A 26,599-nucleotide genomic window follows, 5' to 3' on the forward strand; every position below is an offset into this window, starting at 1 on the left:
TTATTTAACTCTACATACTTTAATCAGGTGGTTATTTTTTTATTATTATTATCGGGGCGGAGAACAGGAGTAGGAACGGAGTGGTTTTTATCAGCAAGACCCTGACACTCCATTTAGCCTCACCACAAGAAAAGTCATTAACTCTCACTAGGACGATTTACCCCCCTCAAAAAAAGCCACATAGCGTCTACAGTAAACTCACAAATCTATTACAAACAATTACCATAACCTCTTTTTTTTGAGGGGAGAAAATCATCCAATGACTTCTTCCACCTTGGGCGAGGCGAGAGGGAGTGTCAGACTCTTACTGACTAGTAGTCCGCAGCTTCGGATCTTACCATAACCCTTAAACACATGTCACCATAAATCTCATCCAAGTACAACATTCATGGTTAAATACAAAATGTAATTCTGTCGTTGAACCTAAAACGAAGCTGACAATGTAACCGCTGTACTCAATTTAATTTTGTATGAACAAGAAGAAAATGTGTCACAACACTTGACACGCTAGCTCTTCAGCTAAATTGAATTAGAATTAAGTTAACTTTTTAATTTGCTAATGCATCGTCTCACTACAAAATTCAATTATAAAATGAAAAGAAAATTATTCTTAAAATAAAATTGTTTAATTATGTTAACATACTTTAAAGGTGAAGGTCGCAATTACTTTGAAAAAATAAATACACCCTTTAACACATAAACATACTAAATTAATTTTATGTTATCGGATTACTCACTTTACGGTTTGACGAGAAACTCGACTAGTTTCAAGCCATGCTAGAGGCTCATCATCAGTAGCAGCGCGTCAATCGCCGAGTCGTATGTCGCGGAATGCTGCTCATGTATATGAGCCTCTAGTATGGCTTGAAACTAGTCGAGTTCCTCGTCAAACCGTTACGTGCGTAAGCCGATAACATAATAATTCACATAAACATAATAACAGTATTGAGAAAAACAGCAAATATACAAAAATTTATTCTTGTATAATTGCTGTTTTTCTCAATACTGTATATATTGTTCTTTATTGTTGATTTTCTCAATAATTTAAGTCGAATCTTCATCACCCTTTCAAGCATTCAACTTCTTAACATGTCCCAAATAAATTGTCAACAGCTCATTCCACTGAAATGGTTGAAATACTTACTTGAGCAAATTTTTATTGATTTCTATCTAATTAGAAACAGAAAATATCTTATTAATTAGTAGTTAAGTATGTACTAGTAAGACTTGATTGAACATTAATTATGTACTTTATTTATTTGGCCATTAGTGTTATGCCCTGCTCGCACTATGTTAGTCGAATAGTGAGTATTTGGTAGCTCTTTCTCGCTTCAATTTTGAGACAAGCTATTGAGACGACAAAATCACTAGGGCAGTACGAACAAGGCTTTATTAATAACTAGATACTTCCACGTGTTTTCACCCGCTCCGGTCGTAGCGTGATCTTTTAAAGCTTACAGCCTTCTTCAATTAATGGACTGTCCAATACAAAAATAATTTCTGGAATTGAATCAGTAATTCTAAAGGTTAGCGTGTTCAAACAAAAAAACTATTCAGTTTTATATGTTGGTAAATATCACTTTCATAATATATGGTATAGGTAGATATGTTAGACTTTCATAATATATGGTATAGATAGATATGTTAGTTTTAATTAAATATGTATTAATGCTTGATTAACTAAGTTCTATGTTCCGTTGCTTTCCAATTAGTACATACATAATTATTGTGTTGAAAGATTGTTAATAATTTATACGATCATGGAATACGCTTAAAGTATTTGAAAATCATTTTATTTGGTTACTAGTTTTTGTCTAAATATAACTTCATACGCGATAAGTATTTGCATGACTGTTAGACGCGTGCAGTCAAACGTATTAGACGTAGAAATCCGATGTTATTGGATGCAATACCTAGGGAAATCTAAAAGAGCACCATAACAAGATTTTTCGAGATTCTCGTGAGATTTTTATGGATGTACAAGCACAGATGTATACGCTCTCACGGATAACGAGTTAACAATAATGATGTGCTGTAGACTAGGCTTTCTGATAAGAAAATCCCACGAGTTTTAGACAGAGTGACATAAGTCTATCTACAATGTAAATCACGCTCATAATCTACATTTTAAGCCATTTCCTCAAGATTTTCACAAACATTCTCAACAGCGATACCTTTAAATAATCTTGGAATATTTGAATAACTTACCTCCTAAGATTATTCTGAAATGTCGTGTAACAACCGTTGCCTACCGATAGTAAAATATGCTGCCTTACAAGCCAAAATGCCACGCGATTGTTACCAAATACTCTCTCGCATTTAAGAAGCGAAACAACAAATTACCCGATCGGGAAATTCTGAGGCAAGTCACTGTGAATAATTAAATTCATAATTTCCTTCGTCAATCATTATGATTTAGTACTGCCCATTTCCTTTGTTGTAATGCTTTTGGAAGGATGTTTGGGAACACGCGATTTAATGTCAAGGTCGCTTTGTTACTCGTACATAGTTGTGCTTGATCGGTTCATTTACCAACTTGAGTTTACATACTAGTTGGCTGCTTTCTTATATTTGTCATATAGTACGACAGACATAATAGTTCACACATAGGACCCATTTACTTTTAATTTAGATTTCCGTGATGCTTGATGACTGGGCTTCTCCCAGTTGTGCAACCTTGGCTTCAGGCATTCTGTCTCCTTCATTAAATTTCACCTAGGGAAGTGGAAACTAACGTTTACTTTTCTTTTCTGCTCTAATTATTTCTTCTGATTTATTTCGTTGCGGGATCCAAGACAGTTATTCATGTCCCTGGGACGCGCCGGATTTCTATGTTCCGGTGTTTTCATGGTTGTATCTACTGTAAATCCTAAAAAATAAAGCCGTTTGCTTGTTGAAGAAGCTATTCGCTGGAAAGTAAAAAACTCCATAGGTTACTCTTTTTTAATTAGATCCACAAGACAATTTTTGTTCACATTGTTTTGTTAATTCAATTACATGAGAACAATGTAATACTATAAATAGAGTAGTACCATTCGTTTCTATAAACGGCACTACATGGAATATTACTTTAAATGTTAGGAATTTTAACAATGATTCGTATGAATGAAGACTCGTATGTGAATGAAAGATTGGACTAAATTCTTTAAATAGCCTACAATATTATGCGAAATATTTTGTATTATGAATGTACTGTGAGACCGAATATTTCTACGTGGCTTTTAAGGAATTGAGCCTATGATATTTTATTCACGGTGCGTGTACCTGTGTCGTAAAAATTTTATGTGTCACCGATTTCTGAGCTCACATTCCTATGTAGGGAGGCTTTAGTGATATTTATAGCATTACTTATTTATTTTCTTGGAGCATTTTCCTTATAGCATTTTAATACTAGGTTTAAAGGTTATTTAATAATAATAAAAGTAGGTGGTAGGTGCAAGTGTGGGAGAGCCATTCTTCGGCACGAATGGGCCGGCTCGACCGGAGTGATACCACGGCCTCACCGTTTTATTGAGCACGTACCATGCCGATTCCCCCTTTCCCAATCCCCAATTCCCCAATAACCTTTAAAATCCTTACCCGCTAAATGCCGGCAACGCACTTGTAAAGCCTCTGGTGTTTCAAGTGTCCATGTGCGGCGGCGATTGCTTATCATCAGGTCTGCACGTTTACTCTTACTTGGCGTGTACTATAAAAAAGGTAGGAGAGCCTCTGGGAAAAATATGTAGCTCTACTAAAAAAAGATTTGTCAACTAGCTTCCGCTAACGGCTTCACCAGCACTCCCGAGGGATAAAAAGTGGTTCACTTGACCATTTGACAATGAACATATGAGTTTATTTAGCGCGAGGTCGTCGTGATCTGCGTTACCGCGCGGGGTAGCAAAGTGCACCGCTAAGTAAGAACGATCTGTCGATCCGCGCACCATGGCGGGACGCATCTTCAGTGGGTAAACCGTCTAACAACATATGGCTTAACAACCTAATTACTATATTCAAGTACCTATATAATACACTAGCTACTTCTGCGCGGTTTCACCGGCTCTGCTTGGCTGCTATTGGTCATAGTGTGATGTTTTGTAGCCTATAGGCTATAAAAGTTTTAAAGCTATATATAGGCTATAAAACATCACGAGGATTAAGTATTTGAAGGCTATAACCTTCCTGGATAAATGCACTATTCCACACAAAAGAATTATTCAAATCTGACCAGTAGTTTCGGAGATTAGCGCGTTCAAACAAACAAATTCTTCAGCTTTATAATATTAGTATAGATAATACACAATAAAATTTCACCGTTCTTATTTCACAATTACCTACTTAATAACTTCACCAACAAAAGTGTAAAAATATTCTCCACTAAACACCCTTCCTTGATCGTTAGTTACAAAATAATTCATTAGACCGAAGAGGACAGCTGTGACGTAAAACTTAACCCCTTTTACGCCGACGCGAAGGCGGTCCCTTACTCCAGCCACAGAATTTAGAGATGTCAAGTATTATTACCCGTTCTTTGAATAACCGCAACGAGTGCAGCTTAACCTCAACGGTTGATTAATGGGAGTCTAACTACGAACTTGGAACTTTGTGCCTGTTTTAATACAGAACCACTTAAGTGCTTTTTGCAGTTTAAATTTGTCAAAGAGCTCGTATTTTGTAGTGTACTAAACTGTTTTCATAAAAGATAGTTAGATTTATTTGATGAATATGTACCGCAATTTTGTGATAGTGGTACCGCAATGGTTGTCATGTTTTTTATGGTATAAGCCGGTGAACGAGCAGATGGATCATCTGATAGTAAGCAATCGCCGCCATCTATGGACACCTGAAATACTAGAGGCGTTACAAGTGCTTTACCGGCCTTTTGACAGTTAGGAATTTAAGGGTTGTTGGGGAATCGGGGATTAGGAAGGGGGTTATTTATTTTGGACCTCTCCGGTAATCTCACTTACACAACGAAATACAATGCAAGCGTTGGTTCACGTCGGTTTTCCGTTGGGCCGTGGTATCGCTTCCGTCGAGCCAATCAATACATGGCGAAGCATGGCCCTCCCATACTTAAAAACACGCTTATGATTCCAAATTAAACAAAATATGTATTGAGATTTAAAAATTGTGAATAATAAATAGCTCTTTGTACTAGACAGATTGATTTCCTCAGAGAACTTAAATGTATGTAATAATGTATTGATACATAAATTTTATTAACTATGCGACCTTTAAAGCAGTTCACAAAATGAACGAGTCCTTATTTCATTACGTGCTAGATATTTGCGTCCTCGCTCTACATATTACGTACGTAGCGCAAGATACCTAACTAATGATATTTTCCTTCCAAATATGTACATATACGTGTATACATAAACTAGAAATATATCCTTGTAGCAGTTTATAATTGGGGCTCAGGGTGCTTTCACACAAGGTTACCGGGGCTCCGGCTCAAAGCAGGAGAAGGAACGGGGTGGTTTTTAGTCAGTAAGAGTCTGACACTCCCTCCCGCCTCACCCAAGGCGGGAGAAGTCATTGGATGATTTTCCCCCCTCAAAAAAAAAAAAGGGTGCTTTCACTCAGAAATGTATTATGTAGCTACGCAACGTATAGGAAACTTATGTAAGCTGAGTCCATTCCCACCAGTGCTACGCTATTTGTACTGTGTACCAACGAATATGATTGGTGAAAGCCAAACTCATCCGGAGCAACGTAGCATAGCACGTTTTTAGTGGAAATGTACCATTATACAATATCATCAACCATTTATTGAACACATTGAACGCCGTGGTGGTCACTGGTGACCGACGTTAGCGGAGGATTTGCCTTCAACAGTTTTATATTGGCAGTCAAAGACTTGAATAACAATTTCACTTTCCACGCTTTCCTCAGTTTTTCTACAAAATATTGGAACTTATACTAAGCTCTCTTTCACTTTACTATTTCAGCAATTCAAGCAAGTTATAATCCAAGGTTATAATATTTAAATCTGGTTTTATAAAAAGTACAATAGACCTAACTTATATTCTGAATAAATTAGGTTTTATATACAGAAAAAACCTAAAAGCAATTAATTACCATTTGGGAAAGGTTAAGACCTAAAAAGGACATTTTTATTAATTAATTTCTCAGTTACTTTTCTTAAGAAATGTAAAGAATTGAGGATTAAATATTTCAAGGTTGACGGAATCCGGCTTTGGAGTAATTGATCTCGCTGAAGTTGAATAACAAGTTCTTTTTTTTTCTTATTGAAGTTAGAATTGCTTTCGATTTGCAGCCACAAATAAAATGTTACAAATAACTTGAATATTTCTTAAAGAAATTGAAGTTATGTTTGTGTAATATAATTTTTTATTTAAAGATTTATCTGCCGTACTCAGTGACACTTAATCATTACTTAAACTATTCCGTAGTAACGATTTTGTTCAGAAAATAATTGCTAAGGACTGGGTTAAGTAGCCATAGCATAAGTGTGAGAGACACATGCTTTGGCACGAATGGACAGGTTCGACCGGAGTGATACCAGGGCCTCACAGAAAATCGATGTGAAACAACTTTCGTTGTATTTTGTTGTTTGGGAGGTTACTGGAGACCCAATTTCAATCCCCCCTTCCAAATCTTACCAATCCCGAATTCCCCAACAACCCTTAAATTTCTAACCTCATAAAAGCAACGCACTTGTAACGCCTCTGGTGTTTCAGTTGTCCATGGGCGGCGGCGATTGCTTACCATCAGTACATCCATCTGCATCATCCGTTTTATACCATAAAAACAAGTTGTGATATTTGTATTGTGTATATTTTAACACAAAATAAACAAGAATTGAAATAAAACATCAAACAAAACTTCGTACACAGAATAGATAATTGAACATACATTTTTAATAAATTAAAAGCACTCGTTCAAATCCTACTGATATAATATTCGTTATGCAATACTAAAACACTCAATGAACGGATTGAACAAAATGAAATTTTTGTTTGCACATGAATAATTAGCAAATTGTAGTTTAATAAAAAACAAAAAAAAAAAAACAGAATACAAAAATGAGTTTAGTTTTATTTTTTTGGAGGGATGAAAATTATTGAATACCTTTCCTGCCAGGGTGAAGTGAGAGGATGTTTAGTGGTAATTATATAAAGAGTATGTATAATAGATTTGTAACAACCTTCACTTTTCTGTCGGCTATCTTATGAGCCGACTAAGTCATTACACATCCAATAAAGACCATGCAACAATCATCAGCCTTAGTCCTTTCCGTCTGACGACTACGGATAAATGCAATTTTTTATGGTCATAGTCAGTAAACGAGCAGACGGATCTTTGTGGTAAGCAATCGCCACCGCCCGTTTCGCACACCCAAAACACCACAAGCGTTACAATACAATTGTATTGTAGTGTATTGTATGGTTGTTGAGGAATCGGGGATTGGAATGATTGGGAAGGTGGGTAATTGAGCCTCCGGTAACCTCACTTACACAAAGCAAGCGTTGTTTCACGTCGATTTTCTATGAGGCCGTGGTATCACTCTGGTTGTGCTGGTCCATTCGTACCGAAGCATGGCTATCCCACACTTTAGATAATGCTCTCTGATAAACCTCAATTCTACTGCTATCTTCAACTAGCCAGTTAAACTCCAAGATTAGGCATAGTAAACCCTTTCAATGTAAAACTGGGCTATATTCTAGTGAACTGTACAGAGCTGTGCTTGTGCATACAAATTTATTTTTATGTGAATGTCCAGAATAACCCACTGATTCTTTTTACTTGAATGTCCGATATGTGGAATGTAAATATTAACTCTTCTATTCCACTACCGTTTGAAGTTTTTTGCATAGGTAATAATGATGTTATGATCCGTCTTCGTACAACATAGTACATTAGAATGCAGAATACGATATTGGGCGAGGACTAATATTCGACTAAATAATTATCCTAATCATAGTCACTTGGGAGATTAATTGATTGGACTTTACAGCCATTAGGAGACGAGTTTGATGCCTAGAAATAATTTTTATTAGTCTTTCAGATCAAGTGACTAAAGTATTTAGTTTGTAAAAAATACATATATGGTATTAGTCCGGTCATTATACGATATTGAAATAACAAAAATTCCGACAGAGCTGAATTTTGGTACAGACCTTTATTTTACTATAAAGATTAAAAATTTAAAAGTCCCCATCGATCCCATATGTGCTTCAAAAGTTATTCGAGGTCAAAGTTCAACATTTTAGGTTTTTTGAGTTTTTCTCAAAAACTGTAAGTTTTTTCAAAAAAATACCTCAGACCAAATTTGTAGATCTCAAAATTCTCTACAAAATGGTCCTTATAAGTTTTTCTATAAGTATTACCGTTTCTAAGATAGATTCGTGTGTCCCCACACACATTTTTCCACTTTGGAAGGGTCTAACTTTCAAACGATTGATTTTGACGAAAAGTGGTTTTAGAAACCTTAATGTCTTTTTTAAAGACCTATCCATAGACACCCATCACGGATATGTAAGCTGAAAAAAAATTTTTTTTGAATCAGTTCCATGTATGGAGTGCACCCCTTTACTTTTTAAATTTATAAATTTTTATTCAAAATTCGAATAGCGGTTACCGAAATACACCATCTTACAAAGTTTCAACTATGTAGGCCCTGGAACTGATTAAAAAAAAATTTTTTTATACGCATGAAGCGTACGGTATAACAGACTGTTATTTTAGGTATTAGAATGAACTAACGCTAACTACCTCGTTGGCCGAGTGGGCTCAAGTATGACTGTCGGGCAAGGGGTCTCGGGTTCGATTCCCACATCAGGCAATATTTTTTCAGTTTTTCGAATTTATTATTAGTACCATGGAGGTTGGAAGTGTGCCCAGTATGTGACAATCAGCTCATGTTATATGGACATGGGACTTATAACACAAACAGTGGCAAGGGGTCTCGGGTTCGATTCCCACATCAGGCAATATTTTTTCAGTTTTTCGAATTTATTATTAGTACCATGGAGGTTGGAAGTGTGCCCAGTATGTGCCAATCAGCTCATGTTATATGGACATGGGACTTATAACACAAACAGTGGCAAGTGGGTGTATATTGTACAGTGGCATTACGTGCCATAATGTGCAACTCTGCCCACTCCTTCAGGGATAAAAAGCCTGACGTATTTATTTTATTAATTAACAAACATGACCTATTACGTCGTCAGTGAAATAACTAACTAACGAAGTAATAACGTGTTTAATTGGATTATTCGATTCTACAGCATGTTTTAGTTTAAAACTCAGTGAATTGAAATCTCATTTGTGTGTGAAACCACAATAGTACTATATTAGGCTCCAATGCGAGCTTGCGGCTTATATAGAACATAATTTAGATCCATTAGTACATTACGTAACTTAGCACTCGGTTGTCTAGAAATTGTAGTTAAGACTGGTTGGTCTTAACCAAAGATGAAGGTGTTTTAATCAACTGTTGTTTGTTTATTCGTATGAATGTATGTTTGTGCGTAATTATCTCGTGTTTGGCTGAACTGATCTTGATGCGGTTTTCAGTATAGCATTTTTCGTTTAGAAGAAGGTTTTAGGTATATAACACGACTTAAAAAAATTAGTTTCGCACTTAAACTTTTGAAAACGGTTTCATTGTTTTTACGTAATATCCAATAATTTACTCGAAGTGAATTATTACGACGAGTTTCGACGCCTAATGAGAATATTTCGAAGGCTGATATTATAATTAGGTTTTTCCACAAGAAATCACCTAGACTAGCAATCTGTAAACAAAATCGTAATTCAATAGAAACTTCTGTTTAACATTTCTCACATATAGTCAGCATTACGAAAACACGTCAACTGTACCGGTATCTCCAGTAATCGGATTCCAAAGGTTTGTAAACAAAAGCAAAAAGAATCTAAGATAATAAGAAAGAAAACAGCAGTGACGTAATGTGAAAACGACCCAAATACCTCTGTGATATGATTCATTTTAGCCTAATTTCGTGCTGCGTATCAAATCCCTGACAGTTTTACTTATGGATATAGTAAAGGCGAAGTATGAAGGGTTGACCCAAAATCCTTTTGTTTTGTGTAACGAAGACACAACGACGCAGTATTTGTACTAAACTGGTTTATTGTACGGCAATTTCGGGATGAACATAGTTCTCGTTTGTTTTTGGGGCATAGAAGACAGTATACTATGTAGTACGTCGTGGTGGTCTTATGATGTTGTTTTTGCTGTTGGAAATGTTATGTCAGTTTAGAATTAGTTCTAGGTGACTTGTTAAGGTGTGACTCACACACATACGGTATATAAACTTTTTGCTGAAGACTCAGTACCGTGTGCTACTATAAGGTAGCGCAAAAAAGAACATTGTTAAATGTTTTTGGTCACAGGTTCATTCGCAATTTAGTGAGCCCATTGTCATATAATATGTACTAAACTTTTTCAAACCATACTACTTAGTAACCCCAATAATTGTTTAACCGACCCTTAGCTGGTTATGTTATGTAAATCAAGACTCTTTGCTTGGTTGTAGCACTTGTGAACATCATCATCACCATTATCAGCCGAAAGACATACCCTTATATAAAACCCCCCTCTTAGTCCTCCACGTCAAACGGCAGCTCGTCACTCATATAACAATTAAATAGTTTATTCCTAAGAAATAATTACTTAAAAAATAAAACTTCAAGCTTTGTTCTTTTCTTTGCTCAAGTTCTCGAGTGCTTGATACTACTACTTACAAAGTCAGTAGCCACTTTAAGACTTCAATTCTCAATACTTTGTTTGTACTAGACAAACTTTCTTTCTTGCTTTAGATTTTTCTCCTATAAAAGAAACCTTTAAATCGGATCCGATACAAAATGTATTGCAAGAATTCAATAGCTGCTCTTCGTAACAGCAGTGGAAACTTGTCTTGTATTTAAAAAAGACTTTATTAAGAAACCTCTTTTCAATACCAGGGGCTAACTCCTGAATCCATTTCCGATCGATCTACATTGATATTGTGAAATTTCGTACTCTTAAATTGCAATACTAGCGCCCATTTCATCCGTATTGTGTGGATATTGGGGTTGTATAGTTTTGTCATTGCATTGAATAATAATTATTGAGATTTTATTGGATTGAAATTGCATTGACATTGAGATTAGTAATTAGACAAGAGTAAGCGTCCTTTGATCTACCTTGTCAAAGTTGAAGAAATTTTTGTGAACAGATTTTATTTTGTCATCCTATTGATCTTTTTGTTGCAACAGCAACTATTCAAATATATATTATTATTCCTTTATTGGGAGAAGTATTATTTGCCTTTTTGATTACTCAGAGACGTCTTTAAAAATACATATGCCTTAATAAAAATATTATTTTGGTTTCATTCCTGTTTCTTTTTATTTCAAAAGTATCTGATTTGCACAAGAAAATATATCTTAATTTATAATTTTACCGTAATAATAAAATTGCAGTATAAAGCATTTTCCTTCGTTTCATAACTTCTTGACATTACTTTAGACAGTTCAAGGTCACGAGTTTGATGTGTTTCAACTTGTTAACGTTAACAAAAAGTTTGCTCAAACAACTTCAAGTTAATATTGCAAAGAATACGAATATTAAAAAGTATTTCTCGTCGATTCATATTTCTTGCAAACCGGTAAAAAGATAACCTATTTCTTAATTTCTTTTTCTAAATACATATTTATGGTATAGCGTAGCGAACGAGTAGATGGATCACCTGATAGTAAGCGATCGACATCGCCCGTGGACACTTGACACATTAGAAGAGCGACGATTACATCAACGCAGTTGTTGTTTTATGCCCGTGTTCTGCGAGGCCGTGGTATCAATCCATGACATAACAGTACCCTTAGTACGAATTTGCTTTACGTTAAAGTAATTGAAACGAGAACGCGTTCGGCGCACTGATTGGCCGGTGCGAAGAAAGTAACCAATCAGAGTGCCTAACACGCTCTCGTTTTGTTTTCGTTTAACGTAATGCAAACTCGTACTAAGTCCTCTGAACTATGAATGATAAAGTGGGCGTTAATGAAAAAAGGATACATGTAGGTATCTTTTGTGGTGTATTTAAAAGGTGTAATATTTTGCATGTTTTACATACGATATTAATTGCAAAAATAATACCAAAAGTATAAAACCGCACTGTTTTTCCGCAAGCAAATTAATTTTCCATTTTTACTGTCTTAACGTACCTATGCAGTTTTATCTTCTGGGAAAAACCCAAGTGGTAATGTTTATAAAGTAATATATAAGGTCAGCAATATGTTCTTAAACTTTTATCTTGAACATGGCACTCCCGTGACAGAAATAAACAAAATTAAACTTTAACACAACAAACTCTACGAAGGACAATGTTGTTGAAAAGTTATACAAAAATAGAGCGTAGCTCCAACTAGGTTTATAAAACTCCCACAATGCATTATATGTGGGTTGGCGGCCAAAGGCAGACTTATCAACGTTAAAAAAAGATATGCATCGTCAATCTTGTTTTTTATTTATTTATTTATTTATTTATCAAATGTTTCCTTTGCCATTACAGATATACTAAATCTATTTAATTAATACTAGCCAACCGTTTCGCCACCAGATGGGCTTTTCTCTTGTTTTTTTTTCCTGTTTTTTTTTTTGCTATAAACCTCATAGAACCTTTCCAATGAATGCAAAACCGTTGAAATCGGTTCGTGCGTTCTGGAGTTATAGCGTTAGGAAGGAAAACACGACTTATTTTTATATTATAGATTATTACGTTAGTGAGTATATGTTATATATGGATAAGGATAATCTAAATATGGATTAAAATCTTTTACTATCTTGAATTTGTATTGAGATAGAACAAAAATAGAACATTACATACCGTAAGAATTTTTTACCAGAAGGCAGCTGGTTTTTGTCGCTGACTCGCTGTATAAAAAGAAGCCTGAAGGTATTTCTGATGTTAATTTGCAAAAAAAGTCATATATAGGAAAAGGTCAAGAATCTCTTTAAGCAGGACTATAATAGTTAGGTAAGGATGGATGACATGAGAATATTATTTGTGTGTATGAAGTAGAACTTTTAGTACTGAATCTCGGATAATCCGTAACTACGGGTGTCGCTTACGTGGTTTTCGAGGGGGGTAAAACCGATGGTGCTGCTATATTGTAAATTCAAGATGGCCGCTGCTCGAAATTTAATTAAAATAGTTTTATTTAGGTATGTATTTTTATTTTCTCTTATATTGGATTTTTTTTTCATATAAATTTGCCATTGGTAACATAGGCATTAATTCACTGATCCGGAGCTGCGGACTACCTAGTGGGTTTACCGCGGCTCCGGGTCCACAAGCAGGAGTAGGAACGGTGTGGTTTTTAGTCAGTAAGAGTCTGACACTCCCACTGCTGCCTCGCCCAGGGCGGGAGAAGTCATTGGATGATTTTCACCCCTCACAAAAAAAGGCAAAAGTTGAATTAATATTCAACTTTTGTATAAGAGGAGGTTGTGGAGCAAAAAATTGGTTTTTATCCCAGAGGTCCCGTAGGATCGAGGTTTACGCGGAAAAACGCTACCACGCGCACTATTATGTTACCTAAACCTAAATAAAACATTACAAGCGCGCATCCGCCCTTCCCGGTATTTTTTACGGTATCAAGTATAGAGATAAGCAATATTTCCATGTATTACCCCATTAAGATTAGTAACTGTCGCTAGGTCCCCACTATATAGAACTAATCACATCTCATCGTCACTATAGAACTAATCACATCTCCTAAATCCAACTTTGTAAATATCTATCCCATTAAATCCTTCTAATTTAAGATAAAATATTTTTTTTAAAAGCCTTCTCTAAGGCCCGGCCTAACAGTACGAAGCGGCCACAGCTAGTGTAGAATAAACGAATAGTCGCATACCCGCATACAGTAAACTAAAACCTAAACAAAACCTCTCTAAATAAAACAAATTTTATACAAATATGCTAACTACAAACAGTAGGTAGCTAGGCAGTAACAATATATTCGATCCAACTCTGTATTGTATTTTTTGTTTCCGTATTTTTTGTGCCGCAGCTAACAAAAAAGCACCTGAAATGTTGCTGATATGATTCACACGCCTCCACACATGACTGCATATTTTTCATGATACCGAAAACTTACGTAGCGATGTCCGCTGGAAGCGGTTTGTGGTATTTTGTTTATGCCATAAAAATGGCCGTGCCGGGAGTGGTTTTATTTCTGTGAGTTTGTTTCGCAAATTAATTCGCTACCGTACATGTGTTATTAAGCGGCATATAGGTACAAGCGTTGAATTTGTTAATGTCTGATGGTTTAGGAGTCACAAATACGAAGTGAAGTTAGATACTCAGTTAGTGTTGGTTTATTAGTCACAAATCTGAAGTGTTAGATATCCAGATGGAGAAAAAAATATTACTAAAGTATTTTTTTAAGTTTTCTAAGATTTATGTACCTATTTATTTTAATAACAGCGCTGAATCTGGTATTCATACAATTTACGAATATATAACCAATGCAAAATAATATTATGGCGTTTCACAATTTGCGTGTTTGTGGGTAAAATAACGAGAGTAAGGATCCTTTGATTGCTGAGTCTCGATTCAAATACACCAATACGACCTCTACGTAATATTTAAATTGTACTTTGACATTCAATTTTCCGCTTTAATGATCAACAGAAAAGGAATATTAAATAAAATGTACGAAAGGGGACTCGCATTGAAATATTTATAAATGTTACGCTAAATTAGAATTTTCTCCTCTGTCGTGGGTGCGTCTACAAACATATAAGTTCACATACACATGACAACCAGACAGGTAACCACAATTTATGGATCACACAAAGAATTGTTTCCGGCGCGAATCGAACTTGTTACATAGTGGGCGGCAGCCGGTTACCCATCCACCACCCTAACCGAGCAATACGAACAAATACAAATAAATATAATAATACCTATATCTTAACACACATGAACGATTCACTAAACTGTTATCTACAAGCCTTTGTTCGAAGAAAATCAAATGTATTACATTTTTTGACGTCCTTTGAACTAAAAAAAGTAAAGAAAATATCTTTGACTGTCTCTAGGGCAGCTTTTAAAAATGATGGAAGAGTTAATACCGACATGATGTTCTTTTTTCTTTGTCGTTTGATGACAGTATAAGGAAGTAAAATGAAAAGTCAAACGTTTCATGTGTTAGTTCATATTAAAGTTATTGAGATTTTTACTTACATATGTGTTACTTGGTGGCCTACGGTGGCCCGGAGATTTAAGACGCCCGCTTCTCATGCATGAGAGCGAAGGTTTGAAACCTACCAACGGCAAGTACCACTGCGACTATTTCAGAGGTCTATGTACTTTCTAAAATTATTTAGACACCACTGACAAACGGTAAAGGGAAACATCGCGAGGAAACCTGGGCTTATAATTTCTGATTATAAGTTTGATTTCGCCAACCCGTTTTAAGCCATCGTGGTGATTAATGCTCAAGCCTTCTCCGTGTGAGAAGAGACTTTTGGTAAGCAGTGGCTACGTATAGGCTGCTGATGTGTGATGTGACGTTACGTGCTTCTTAGTTACAGATATAGCATTATAACTTGTTGTTGTGTAATAAGTATTGTGAATCACCTACTACATATTATGTAAATTGATGGCAAATAGTTGGAATTCATAAAAAGGAAGACAAAGCATTTATTTCAATAAATCCTAAATTAGGCACTTTTGAAACGTTAAATTGAATGGTCCGTCAGTTTGTTTGTCAGTGAAGCTAAGTGCTCGTTTCAAAGGGTACAAAGTGTAAAAAGGTCGACAGATGAGTGAGTCCTTTAAAATATATTTTATCTTATAAACCTTTTTCTACTCCAACGATTTGAACGCTAGGAACCTAACTTAAAGCTGACTGTAACCAATAGGTCAATACGACATTATATCAAAGTCAACAAGCGTTGTCAGCTGACCTACTGACCCGAACTTACAAGAAAGAGCCCGTAACTGCCAATACAGTGGAAATGAAATGTCAGTATTTTGCGAAAAAATTCCGTGAAACTGTATGAAGCTGTCAGAAGCAATAGGTTAAACGTTTCTGTTGTTTTATTTTATGTAATCTGTAGGTGGTGTTGAGTGGTATAAATGTGTTTCCTGGTACATATTGGGGTTCAAAATGATTGGATTTTTTATGGAATTGGGGGCAAATGAGCAGACGGATCAGGGACCAAAGGAGCCACAGGTGTGCTACCGGCCTTTTAAAAAGGAATACGCTCTTTTCCTAAAGGTTTGAAGGTCTTATTAGTGTAAAAATTTAATATGAATGGTTAAATAGGGTTTAGGAATTTTTTTTACAGATTTATTAGCAAAACTGTGTGCAGTCTATATGTCTTGTTGCCTTTCTATTTAGGGCTGTGGTGAATATTATAAATATTCATCTGTCTATACAAAGTTCTGAACTGCATTTTCAATTTTACCATCATAACCTTTTTTTTCTTGTTTCAGCCTTCAAATGCAGAGAAGTGTGGACAAGTCTAGAATTAGAACGGGCCTTCAATCTTGGACTGGACGCTGGTCTCCTCCTGATACCAATCTTCATCATGTCGTTTGCTTACTCCTTGATCGTCACCAAACTATGGAGAGGAATGCGCCATGAGATACAGCATAACTTCAAGTGGCAAAGACATTGTAAGTATTAATTTTTATTTCCATTTTCGACGTTACTGCCATCTGGTGGTCATTTTTTTTATGGAATAGGGGGCAAACGAGCAGGTTTGTAACCTGATGGTAAGCAATCCGTGCCGCCCATGGACATCCGCAAAACCAGAGAAGTCACTAGTGCGTTACCATTCTCATAAGTTTAACTATTCAAAACAAAGTCTTCAAGGTGCTTCAAGCTTAAATAGCGAAATCTAAATTTTCTTAAGTTGTATGCAATGTATGTGAGGTAGGTACTATAGATGTAGTTTTTATGTTCAGGTCCCGCAGGCGACCTGTGGATTAGCTCAAAGTTCTTTGATACGAGTACTAAATAGTATGGAAAATTGCTTTTACCCAACGTAGCACATGCAGTATACACGCTACAAAAACGAACATTTCTAGTATTACTCATGTTCGAAAAAGCCGAACCTTTCATACAAAAAGCCTCTAGATTTTTTTGGATTTGTTTTGTAGAGAGCTACAGGGAAAATGACGTTTTTCAGGAAAAATCGACGTGGTTGAAAATTTATTCGTAGAAGAATATTCTCAGTTTGACTGGCCCGATTTTGATGTGCTTGTGCTTTTCAGAAACTAAGTATTTGTTTCACTTAAAAACTGATTTTAGATTAAACATTTCAAAATGAGGTTGTAGACGGGTTTTTTTAATCTTTGAAAATTGTGGTAAGTATTTTTTTAAACAAGTAGACAACCACGTTATCTTTATTTTTCGTTCATTGATGAGTTTGTAAAACATATTTCCTAAATGTCTTGGTCACATTCGACAGTTCGATAAACTTTTTTTAACTGATATAAATATATCCCTTGATCCATCTCATTTTCGTATTATTTGACACACATTCATAATTATAATAATAATTATTATATTTCTGTAACTTATAAAACATACTAAACAATATTGTTAAATCACTGCAAATGCAAATACGAATTGTTAATTGAAATGTACACTATAATTATTTTCAGTAAATAATCTACATCACAGCTGCGTATAAGCCATTAATACATACAGTAGGCTTTATGTCATCAAGTATAGTCAATATTATCTAAATTAAAGTAGATTTTGCCTGTGGCTTCAATCGCCGTATTATTACAATTACACTGACAGATGATTTGACTGTCCTAAAACTGAATTTGAAACGCACGTGGAGCTTTTCAATCGGTAGGGTAAAAAACCTATCAGTTCATTCGAACGTCGCGTTGTCGAAAGTTGGTGAATGCATATGTTCTACAACCCACTAACACAAGGAAATAGGAAACATTTTTGTAAAAATAAAATGTAAAAACCGTAGTAGGAATTCACATTACGATGTTCGATGTGGGCGCTTCGGTGGCGTTGCAATAAGTTCAGTCCAATGAGTTCTGTCGAACCAAGAAGTATAAATAACAGAACTATTCATATGGTTTTTTTAGAAGAATAGTCAATGTGTATTGAGCTGTATTTACTAATAAATAAGGAAGAAAATCGAAGTTTAGAAATGGAATTCGTGGACTGTGGTGTACTACAAAATTAATTTAATGAAGAAACGAATATATCGGTCTTTATACCTATGTAATTGTGTAGCTGGTATGTAATGGAGGTATGTTTTATTCGCAAATCAACTATCAACAAAACATTGGCTTATTCACGTGAATAAACCGAAACAAGTCGAAGAGTTACGTTAATATTCCACTAGTTCCAAGCCAAGATAGAAGCTTATTTTCATGAGCTGCATTTTTCGACACACGACACGACGACTATCACGCTGCTACTACAGTATTTTTGCAGGATTTTAGTAGAAGCATTTTTACGAACTCCAGTAGCACTTACGCCTCCTCCTTTAACTTAAAATTCTAAACTGACAAAAAGTAGCTATCCAATAATAAATCGGCAAACTTTGAAAATATCCAAAATTTTGTTTACAAAACATCATTAAAATGTCATGCAGGAACCAACCATTAAATTACAAAGGATACTTTAAAAACCGTCCATTATGAAAAGTTTCCTAAAAAGATTTATCAACAGAAAATTGTCAACATCATGGGTTTTGAGTGAGGTTGACGTTGTTAGAATACTTTGTATGAAATGACATGAATAGCCTTTTTTTAACGAACGAAATGAGGAAGAAGAAGACTTGCTTTACAAAGCCATTCCGAACCGACGGTACGACCTCACGGATGCAATTTGAGAAAATGTCGGAATGAAAAGTCATTGTGTCATTTACGATTCATTGGGTATAAACATGAAGATATAAATACTGGCATTTATATATTCATGTTTGTCTGAGTATTTATTTAACTTTAGTGTTTGTTAGGTTTGTATTTTAGTAGTGGTATAATACCTAATAGCAATAATGCGACGTCTTGCATGAACGATCTAGAAGCGAACGCGAAGCGTTGCGATGACACGCATATAACGCGACAAACATTACTACATTACAATGTTTCTGTTTTCGATATTATAAACAAATAGATTCACGTTCTGTTCGCGCGAAAATATCAAGTTCGCGCTGCACCGCCCTCACCGCATCCCACGTGCGGTTGGTCACATAGGTCACGTTAATACATTTTAACAGTTTCTTGTTTTAGCACCGCGCCGCACCGCATCGCTTTCGCGTCTAGATCGCTTGCGCAGGTCGATTGCAATATCTGTCTGAATATTTATATTTCAAGGAATATGCTACTATTAAGCAGCCACAATTCACATTCAAAACTAAATCTACGTTGGTAGTCCAACCCTCAATCACGAGAAATAGGTAACCAATTACATGTTTAATATTCACATTTATGATTCTGAGTATCACTTTATAGATGCCAAGTACCCAGCTTATAGTAGAAATTTTCCTCCGCAATTTCATAACACGAAATAAATTGGTACTATTTCGTAGTATATTATTTGGTCCGTCTCAGAACGATTCCATTAAATAGTTTATTAAGTAGTAACCAGCTTCTAGGAATTATGTCCGAGGTACTATGAGTAATGAGAATACCAATTGCCTATTTTGTTGGCATAATACTTTAAGCTCTTTAGAAGTAAATTAAAACTTCTAGTATATTAATACTAGGAATTATTCCCTTTTAAATTAAATTGTCAATCATATTTCATTCATAAACCAATGCTTTTAATTCTTTACTAACTTCGACTTTGTCGGCGTCGAATAATTACTAAATACCTTTATTTTTTTTCTTAAATAAAAGTAGTCTAAGTTACTCTTTAGTATGATGGCAGGTAGCTGCCAATAAAAGTCCCATCAAATTCAGCCGGAATAAACCGACAGACAAAAGTACAAAACGTGTAAAAAACGATTATGTATTATATATTCATATGCATGTAGTAAAAAGCTGTTATTTCAATATTACAAAAAGACACTCTATCGTCACACTCATCTTATTAGTTTAGATAGTCAAGATATAAAGAAAATATTAAGTCATAATGTTCCAATTATATTGTAAGACTAGTGTGTCCAAGCCACCAATGCTATTACTCCTTGACTCAAAGGAAAAATGATAGCACGAAAAATAAACGAAAAGAAAAAAAAATATCCGGGACGGTTAAAAACAAGTCTCTATGCCCTCGATCTCATTAAAGAAACCCAAATAAAAATAAAATTGTCAAAGTATATTCACCGGGTATGATGGAAGCTTATCCATACAAGATATATGACCGTAAAATATTGTTTAGATAATATATTATATAGAGTAGAAATTCCATTATTGAATATAATAACTAGAAATTCTATTATTTCAGCCTAGGACTAAGACAAAGCCAGAAGTCAGGAATGTAGACAGGTCAGACCCAAAAACATAAAACATAATTATTTGCCAGACAGTTCTAAATTCCCATTTGGCTGACCCTCTTTACTATAAAATTAGCTTATTATAATATTATAGGCTTTTCATGGTCTATTATATGAGCTGACTGGGAAAATTTCAGTCTAGCTACTACTAATTTGTAATTCATATTGGTACTAGGAAACCTATTTTGTTGAGTAAATTGTTTACATGTGATAATATGTATAGTTAACGATTTCAAACAATGGTTATTTGCTGAAAGGATTGGTTGTTTATTTACCCAATTTGTACGAGCCCTCTGTTCGATCATGGTGAACCTATATCGTACTAATGCCATACAAAATATAAAGGTAAGTGAGGACGAGTTCAGAGCTGCGTACTACGTAACGGGTTTACCGGGGCTCCGGTTCGAAAAGCAGGAGTACGAACGGAGTGGTTTTTAGTCATTAAAAGTCTGACTCTCCCTCTCGCCTCGCTCAAGGCGGGAGAAGTTATTGAATGATATTCTCCTCTTAAAAAAAAGTGAGGACGAGTGCCACTAAATTAATTTAAATGTAAACTAATCTGCTGTTCTAGGCATCAAACCCAAAATGATATGCCTGTGATCATAAAATCTCATATATCCAACTAAGTCATTGAGCAAAATAATAAAATTTCAATACACAAAACAAAAAAGAAGTTATTATCTACAAACACAATGCCTTAACGTTCTTGTATACGATAATCAATTTCACTCCGTTTGTACTCAGCTGTACCGAGTAGCTGCCAACTACCTAATGCAATCACACCGCCATATTGGTTTCGAGTATAACGAGATTTGTACCATAGATGCTAGGCAATTTCTATCTTATGGTGCTTATAATTGACTAGCTATTTCCGCGCGGTTTCACCCGCTCTGCTTGGCTCCTATTGGTCATAGCGTGATATGTTGTGGCCTATAGCCTTCCTCGATCAATGCACTACCCAACACAAAAATAATAATTCAAATCGGACCAGTAGTTCCGGAGATTAGCGAGTTCAAACAAACAAACTCTTCAGCTTTATAATATTAAGTTTACATACTTAGACAGACTCTTATGAGCAAGTCCACATCTAGGAAATCGATGTAAAAATGCCACATTCGTACGGATCATGAGGAGTTCGCGGGCTGTACGCGAACTGTTTGCGAATACCGCGCGAGCGAAGCGGTATTTATCAACTGCGGACACATCATTTTAGAATTTACTTTGATTGCTGTATAAAACATATTCGTTTTAGATGATAATATTATATTTCTTCCAGTTATTTTAAGCAAGTTTAACTTTAAATATTGTTTTTTTCATCTACTAGCTAATAAACAAACGCAACTGCGAGAATTTTGAACTCAACACACAAAAGGAATAATGTTTTTTCCAAGTCTGAAACCAAAATTAGAATCATGATAAAGCACTAAATTAATTTTCAAGTTTAAATTCAACAGTATTTTTATACTTTTACGTCTTTTACGGGTAAAAAGCCCGCATCTGGAAAATACTTTCAAACTCATAAAATATCAACCCCGAAATAATGTCACAATATTTTTCCGAGTAGGTATGAGTACTCATATCCTTACAAAATGAAATTTGCCACCGTACTTGTGGTTACCATTGTAATAACTTTCGAATAGCAATATACTTATGCCTCGTTTATTCCAAGAACTTTATTTAGATCACAATTCATAAGAATGCGAGTATATGCTTACATATTTTCGGTACGCGTATGAAATGAAGGAAACTTGCGTGTGGGAGAAAGCCTCAATATTACCCTCGTGTTGTCCTTGAATTTACAAGCGTGCGGTAATGTAATATATCACTGAATGCTTATCGTGTTTGCTTTACCGATATTATTTAGGGAAGAAAGATGTGTAAGAATAACATAGTAATATACTTCGTTTATTTAGACCTAAAATGTCGTGTATTCTATAATAGTCTAGGATTGTTAAAGTTTAAAAAAAAAGTTTTTAGAGGTTTTGGAACATTTTGATAAATTATAATCGGCACAATCTAAGAGGTCAACTCTGATGTTTGTCTGTCTATGTACTGTTATAACTTGTTATGGGCGTCCTATAGGCACATGTGAAATTTGTCTTTTACAATATGTCAATGATGTAGTCAAATGACATTTATAGTTTTTAGTAGTCAATGATTGGTGCTACTGTACTGTCTTTTATGTTTTTTTCCTAGCCTCGCAAAACCTTTATCACTGTGATTTATTAGGCTTTTCAGTTTATATTCTGTAGAACACCGGTGTTAGAAACTGTTTAAATAATTCTACTAATATTAACAAGTTAACACGTAGTGATTCCACATAGCCTACCTATATTTGCAACAGCAAACACAACAGGTTTACTACAGTTGTATTTTGTGCAGGTATGAATAAACCCTCATGTTCGTATGTAGCCGACTGTCCAAACAGTTTTTGCTTGTCTTGTCTCCCAACAAGTGAACAGTGTGAGGAGTTGTACCTATGTTTTGTCGTTTGTAGGTAGATGATATTCAGTGCGGTTACTAATAAATACTAGAAAATAATAACAAAAGTAGTCTTACGAAGTAGTTTTGAGTGTGGGAGAGCAATGCTTCGACACGAATGGTATAACTACGGCCTCACAGAAAACCGACGTGAAACAACGTTTGCGTTATATTTCCTTGTGTGAATGAGGTTACCGGAGGTCCAATTACCCTCCATCCCGATCATTCTCATCCCAGATTCTCCAAAAACTCTTAAATTCCTAACCACCAAAAGGCCGGTAATGTACTTGTAACGCCTCTGGTGTTTTGGGTGTCCATGAGCGGTGGCGATTACTTACCATCAGGTGATTCGTATGCTCGTTTACCGGCTTATACCATTAAAAGGTCTTACAAAATTATGTTTTTTTTTTCTTTTCTTTTTGCTAATTCTAACGTTGCCTCACACTAGGATTTTCTACTGGGTCGTGGGTGGTTACAACGTGCAATTTCACACATTTTATTTGTACGCATTACCGTTTCGCAAGCTTAGGGTAAGTCCGACGAAAAATGGTTACCTACCTTACTTTATGGATTTCTATTACACTCTGTTTTTCTGTGGTTACACTAGAGCAGAGTAGAGGTGTTTTGCCACAAGAATAATACTTTTGTTTAAAGATTCTAATTCCATATGTACCTTTCTTTATAAGTTGTAAGAAATGATTGTGTATCCTTTTTACATTTAATTTTGTTCACAAACGAATCGTTTACTTACTGCGCTAATATTAGAATTCCTTTTACAATAACAAATATTATTTTGCATCCAAATGGTTTCGGTAAAGGTAAATAAATACTGTTGTGGCACGTGTATTATGTTAAGGAATCACTTTAAGTGCACTATTGTGTGAAATATAAATATGTTTATTTAACGTCAACTACTAATAGTTGTACTTTGTGTCAAGCGAAAGTGGCTTCTATTTGAAAAAGGTTTTCACAACACTTTTCACTTCAGGTATTCAAACCTTAAGAGCGCTTTTCAATCGTCTTAATGTAAACTGTTTATTTAAAAGTTTTGGCAGATTTTCTCTCTCGTTTTTATAAACAAGCAGATGGATCACCAGATGGTAAGCAATCACCGCCGCCTATGGACACTTGAAACACCAGAGGTTTAAGGGTTGTTGAGGAATCGGGGATTGGGAAGATTTTGAAGGAGTAAATAAGCCTCTGGTAACCTCACTCACACTACAAAACACAACGCAAGCGTTGTTTTACGTAGGTTTTCTGAGGCTGTGGTATCACTTCGGTCGAATCTATCCATTCATTTCGAAGCATGGCTCTCCCACATTTAAAATATATCTCTGCAGAATACATCAAAATATTCTCAGAAGTCCATTGCAGAATGCCTATGTTTAAAGACTCATTACGCGTTAAACGCAATACCAGTTCCGTGTATTCAATGATTACATAATTTAGTAAATCCACACTAAAATAATAAGCTGGCATTAATATAATAAGCACGACAGCATTGCAATAATGTGGCGACGCATTGACAAGTGACAAGTGACAGATGACAGTAGTCGCACATAGACTATCGACGAGCAAATCAACGGATGACGTCATAAATATCCTGCATCGCACATACGAAGTTTACATGCGAATTAACACGGATAGAAAATCCCAACGAACAACAGTAGGGCAGAAAGCCCGCCAGGCTGATCACCTCGCCTGGCCGGAGGATCCTCCTTTGCTTAGGGAACTTTACTCTCTGTTCCCTAAAGTGGTGACCCCGACGTGATTGAAACCAACCTTCACGGAGCAGATCAGCACCGTCATCCTTATCGCCATCTCCCTCACCCATCACTTCACCGTTGAGCGGTAATCAAGTCGCAGCCAACCAGCATCCTCGGCCTCATCAGGGACCACCACACGCTACATCGAAGATATGCAGCCTGGTTCTTCCCTACGGCCTCATCAGCGTCTAGGCACAGCACTTTCTGCACACGGTCTGAGGACGTCTTCCTCCCGTCAACGCAGACGCCAGCCACTACGCACCTACCCTCGCAGCATTATTCCCCGACTCACCGTGGGACACTGCGAGCTTCACTACTCCGACTCACTGGAGTATCACCCTGCACCGCTCACCCGACTCACTGGGCATTCAGCGGCACAGTTCCGACTCACTGGAACTAGGGACATTCTACACTGGCTCTGGCACCGCTCATCTCAAGCATCGACAGCCGTCTCAACAGGATCGACCTCCGGTCTTGGGGGGGAGTGATGTGGCGACGCATTGACAAGTGACAAGTGACAGATGACAGTAGTCGCACATAGACTATCGACGAGCAAATCAACGGATGACGTCATAAATATCCTGCATCGCACATACGAAGTTTACATGCGAATTAACACGGATAGAAAATCCCAACGAACAACAGTAGGGCAGAAAGCCCGCCAGGCTGATCACCTCGCCTGGCCGGAGGATCCTCCTTTGCTTAGGGAACTTTACTCTCTGTTCCCTAAAATAATTATTTCGGATTAGCAAAATGTAAGCTGATTAACAGATCATAAATGAAGATATCAATTGACCCTTAAACCAATTAATTAAAATAATAACACAATAATTATGCAATAACTCCGATTAGTTTAGTATGAATATGTACGCTGTATTGAAATGGCAACAGGCTAATTTTGGTAACAAATATTGACCATTTTATTCGACAACTGATGAAAATACGTAATTTCCATAATAAAGTTGTTTGTGCAATGGAATTTGTTGTTAATATATGAAAGGTGTCTCTCATATATAGAGGTAGACTTATTCCATCGTTGGTAGGTTTCGAAACCGCACTCCCATGCATTAGGAGCGAGCGTCTTAAACCTTCAGGTCATTACTGGAGCTCCGGCTCGAAAAGCAGGAGTAGGAACGGGGTGGCTTTTAGTCAGTAAGAGTCTGACACTCCCTTTCGCCCCAGTAGACGTGGTCCATCGTCAGCTACATCATCGCTTACCACCAGACGATATTGTGGTCAAACGTACGAATTAAACATACCTAAAAAAAGTACCAAACATTTCAATTCACTCATAAGTAATTTTCTAAGTTCCAATATGAAATTCAGAAACTCCTATGTCACTTCACGCACAAATGGAAATATGGCACGATACGCGAAAAATTTACGCATTTCCGCCTTTATTATGTCGGTATATAACCCATTCAATATATTTTTATTATATCCATAACAATGTCCTTTATGTCAGAACCGTGACATTTGACGTCCCATTGTGTTTCCCAACCCCTATGGGAGCATGGTCACGAAATATGTTATTCGACTCACTTTTCGATCAAGTGGATAACCTTGGTATATCATAAACTAATGAAATGAAAAAAGTATGTAAAGACTTGTTTAGTTGATCGAGTGCGAATAGTGTTAGTAGTTTTCAGAATATTACGCTTAATAAATACCGACTTCAACCTATTTTTTTTTTGCAGTCGGTTAATATATTAATACACTAACTGTTGTTCCATATTTTTAAGATAGTTTGTATGTATCTTAGTTGGTAAGGCTTAATAAATAAATATACAAATATTAAAATCTGATCCTAAGTGTAACAAACACTTTTCTGAAAACCGCATAAAAATCGGTTCAGCCAATCGTGAGATAAACGCGCATAAACATAAATACATACAAACAGAAA

At 35.9% G+C, this 26,599-nt stretch overlaps 1 protein-coding gene across 1 annotated transcript in view; it reads left to right on the forward strand.

The window, feature by feature from the left end:
* Nucleotides 1–26,599, forward strand: part of LOC118263891 (gastrin/cholecystokinin type B receptor) — a 141,122-nt gene that overhangs the window by 60,777 nt on the left and 53,746 nt on the right. The window contains exon 5 of the mRNA XM_050705593.1: nt 16,464–16,646. Within this exon, the coding sequence (XP_050561550.1) occupies nt 16,464–16,646 (183 nt within the window). The remainder of the gene's footprint in view (nt 1–16,463; nt 16,647–26,599) is intronic.

The sequence above is a fragment of the Spodoptera frugiperda genome, chromosome 27 (genome assembly GCF_023101765.2).
Source record: "Spodoptera frugiperda isolate SF20-4 chromosome 27, AGI-APGP_CSIRO_Sfru_2.0, whole genome shotgun sequence".
Taxonomy (NCBI): Eukaryota; Metazoa; Arthropoda; class Insecta; order Lepidoptera; family Noctuidae; genus Spodoptera; species Spodoptera frugiperda.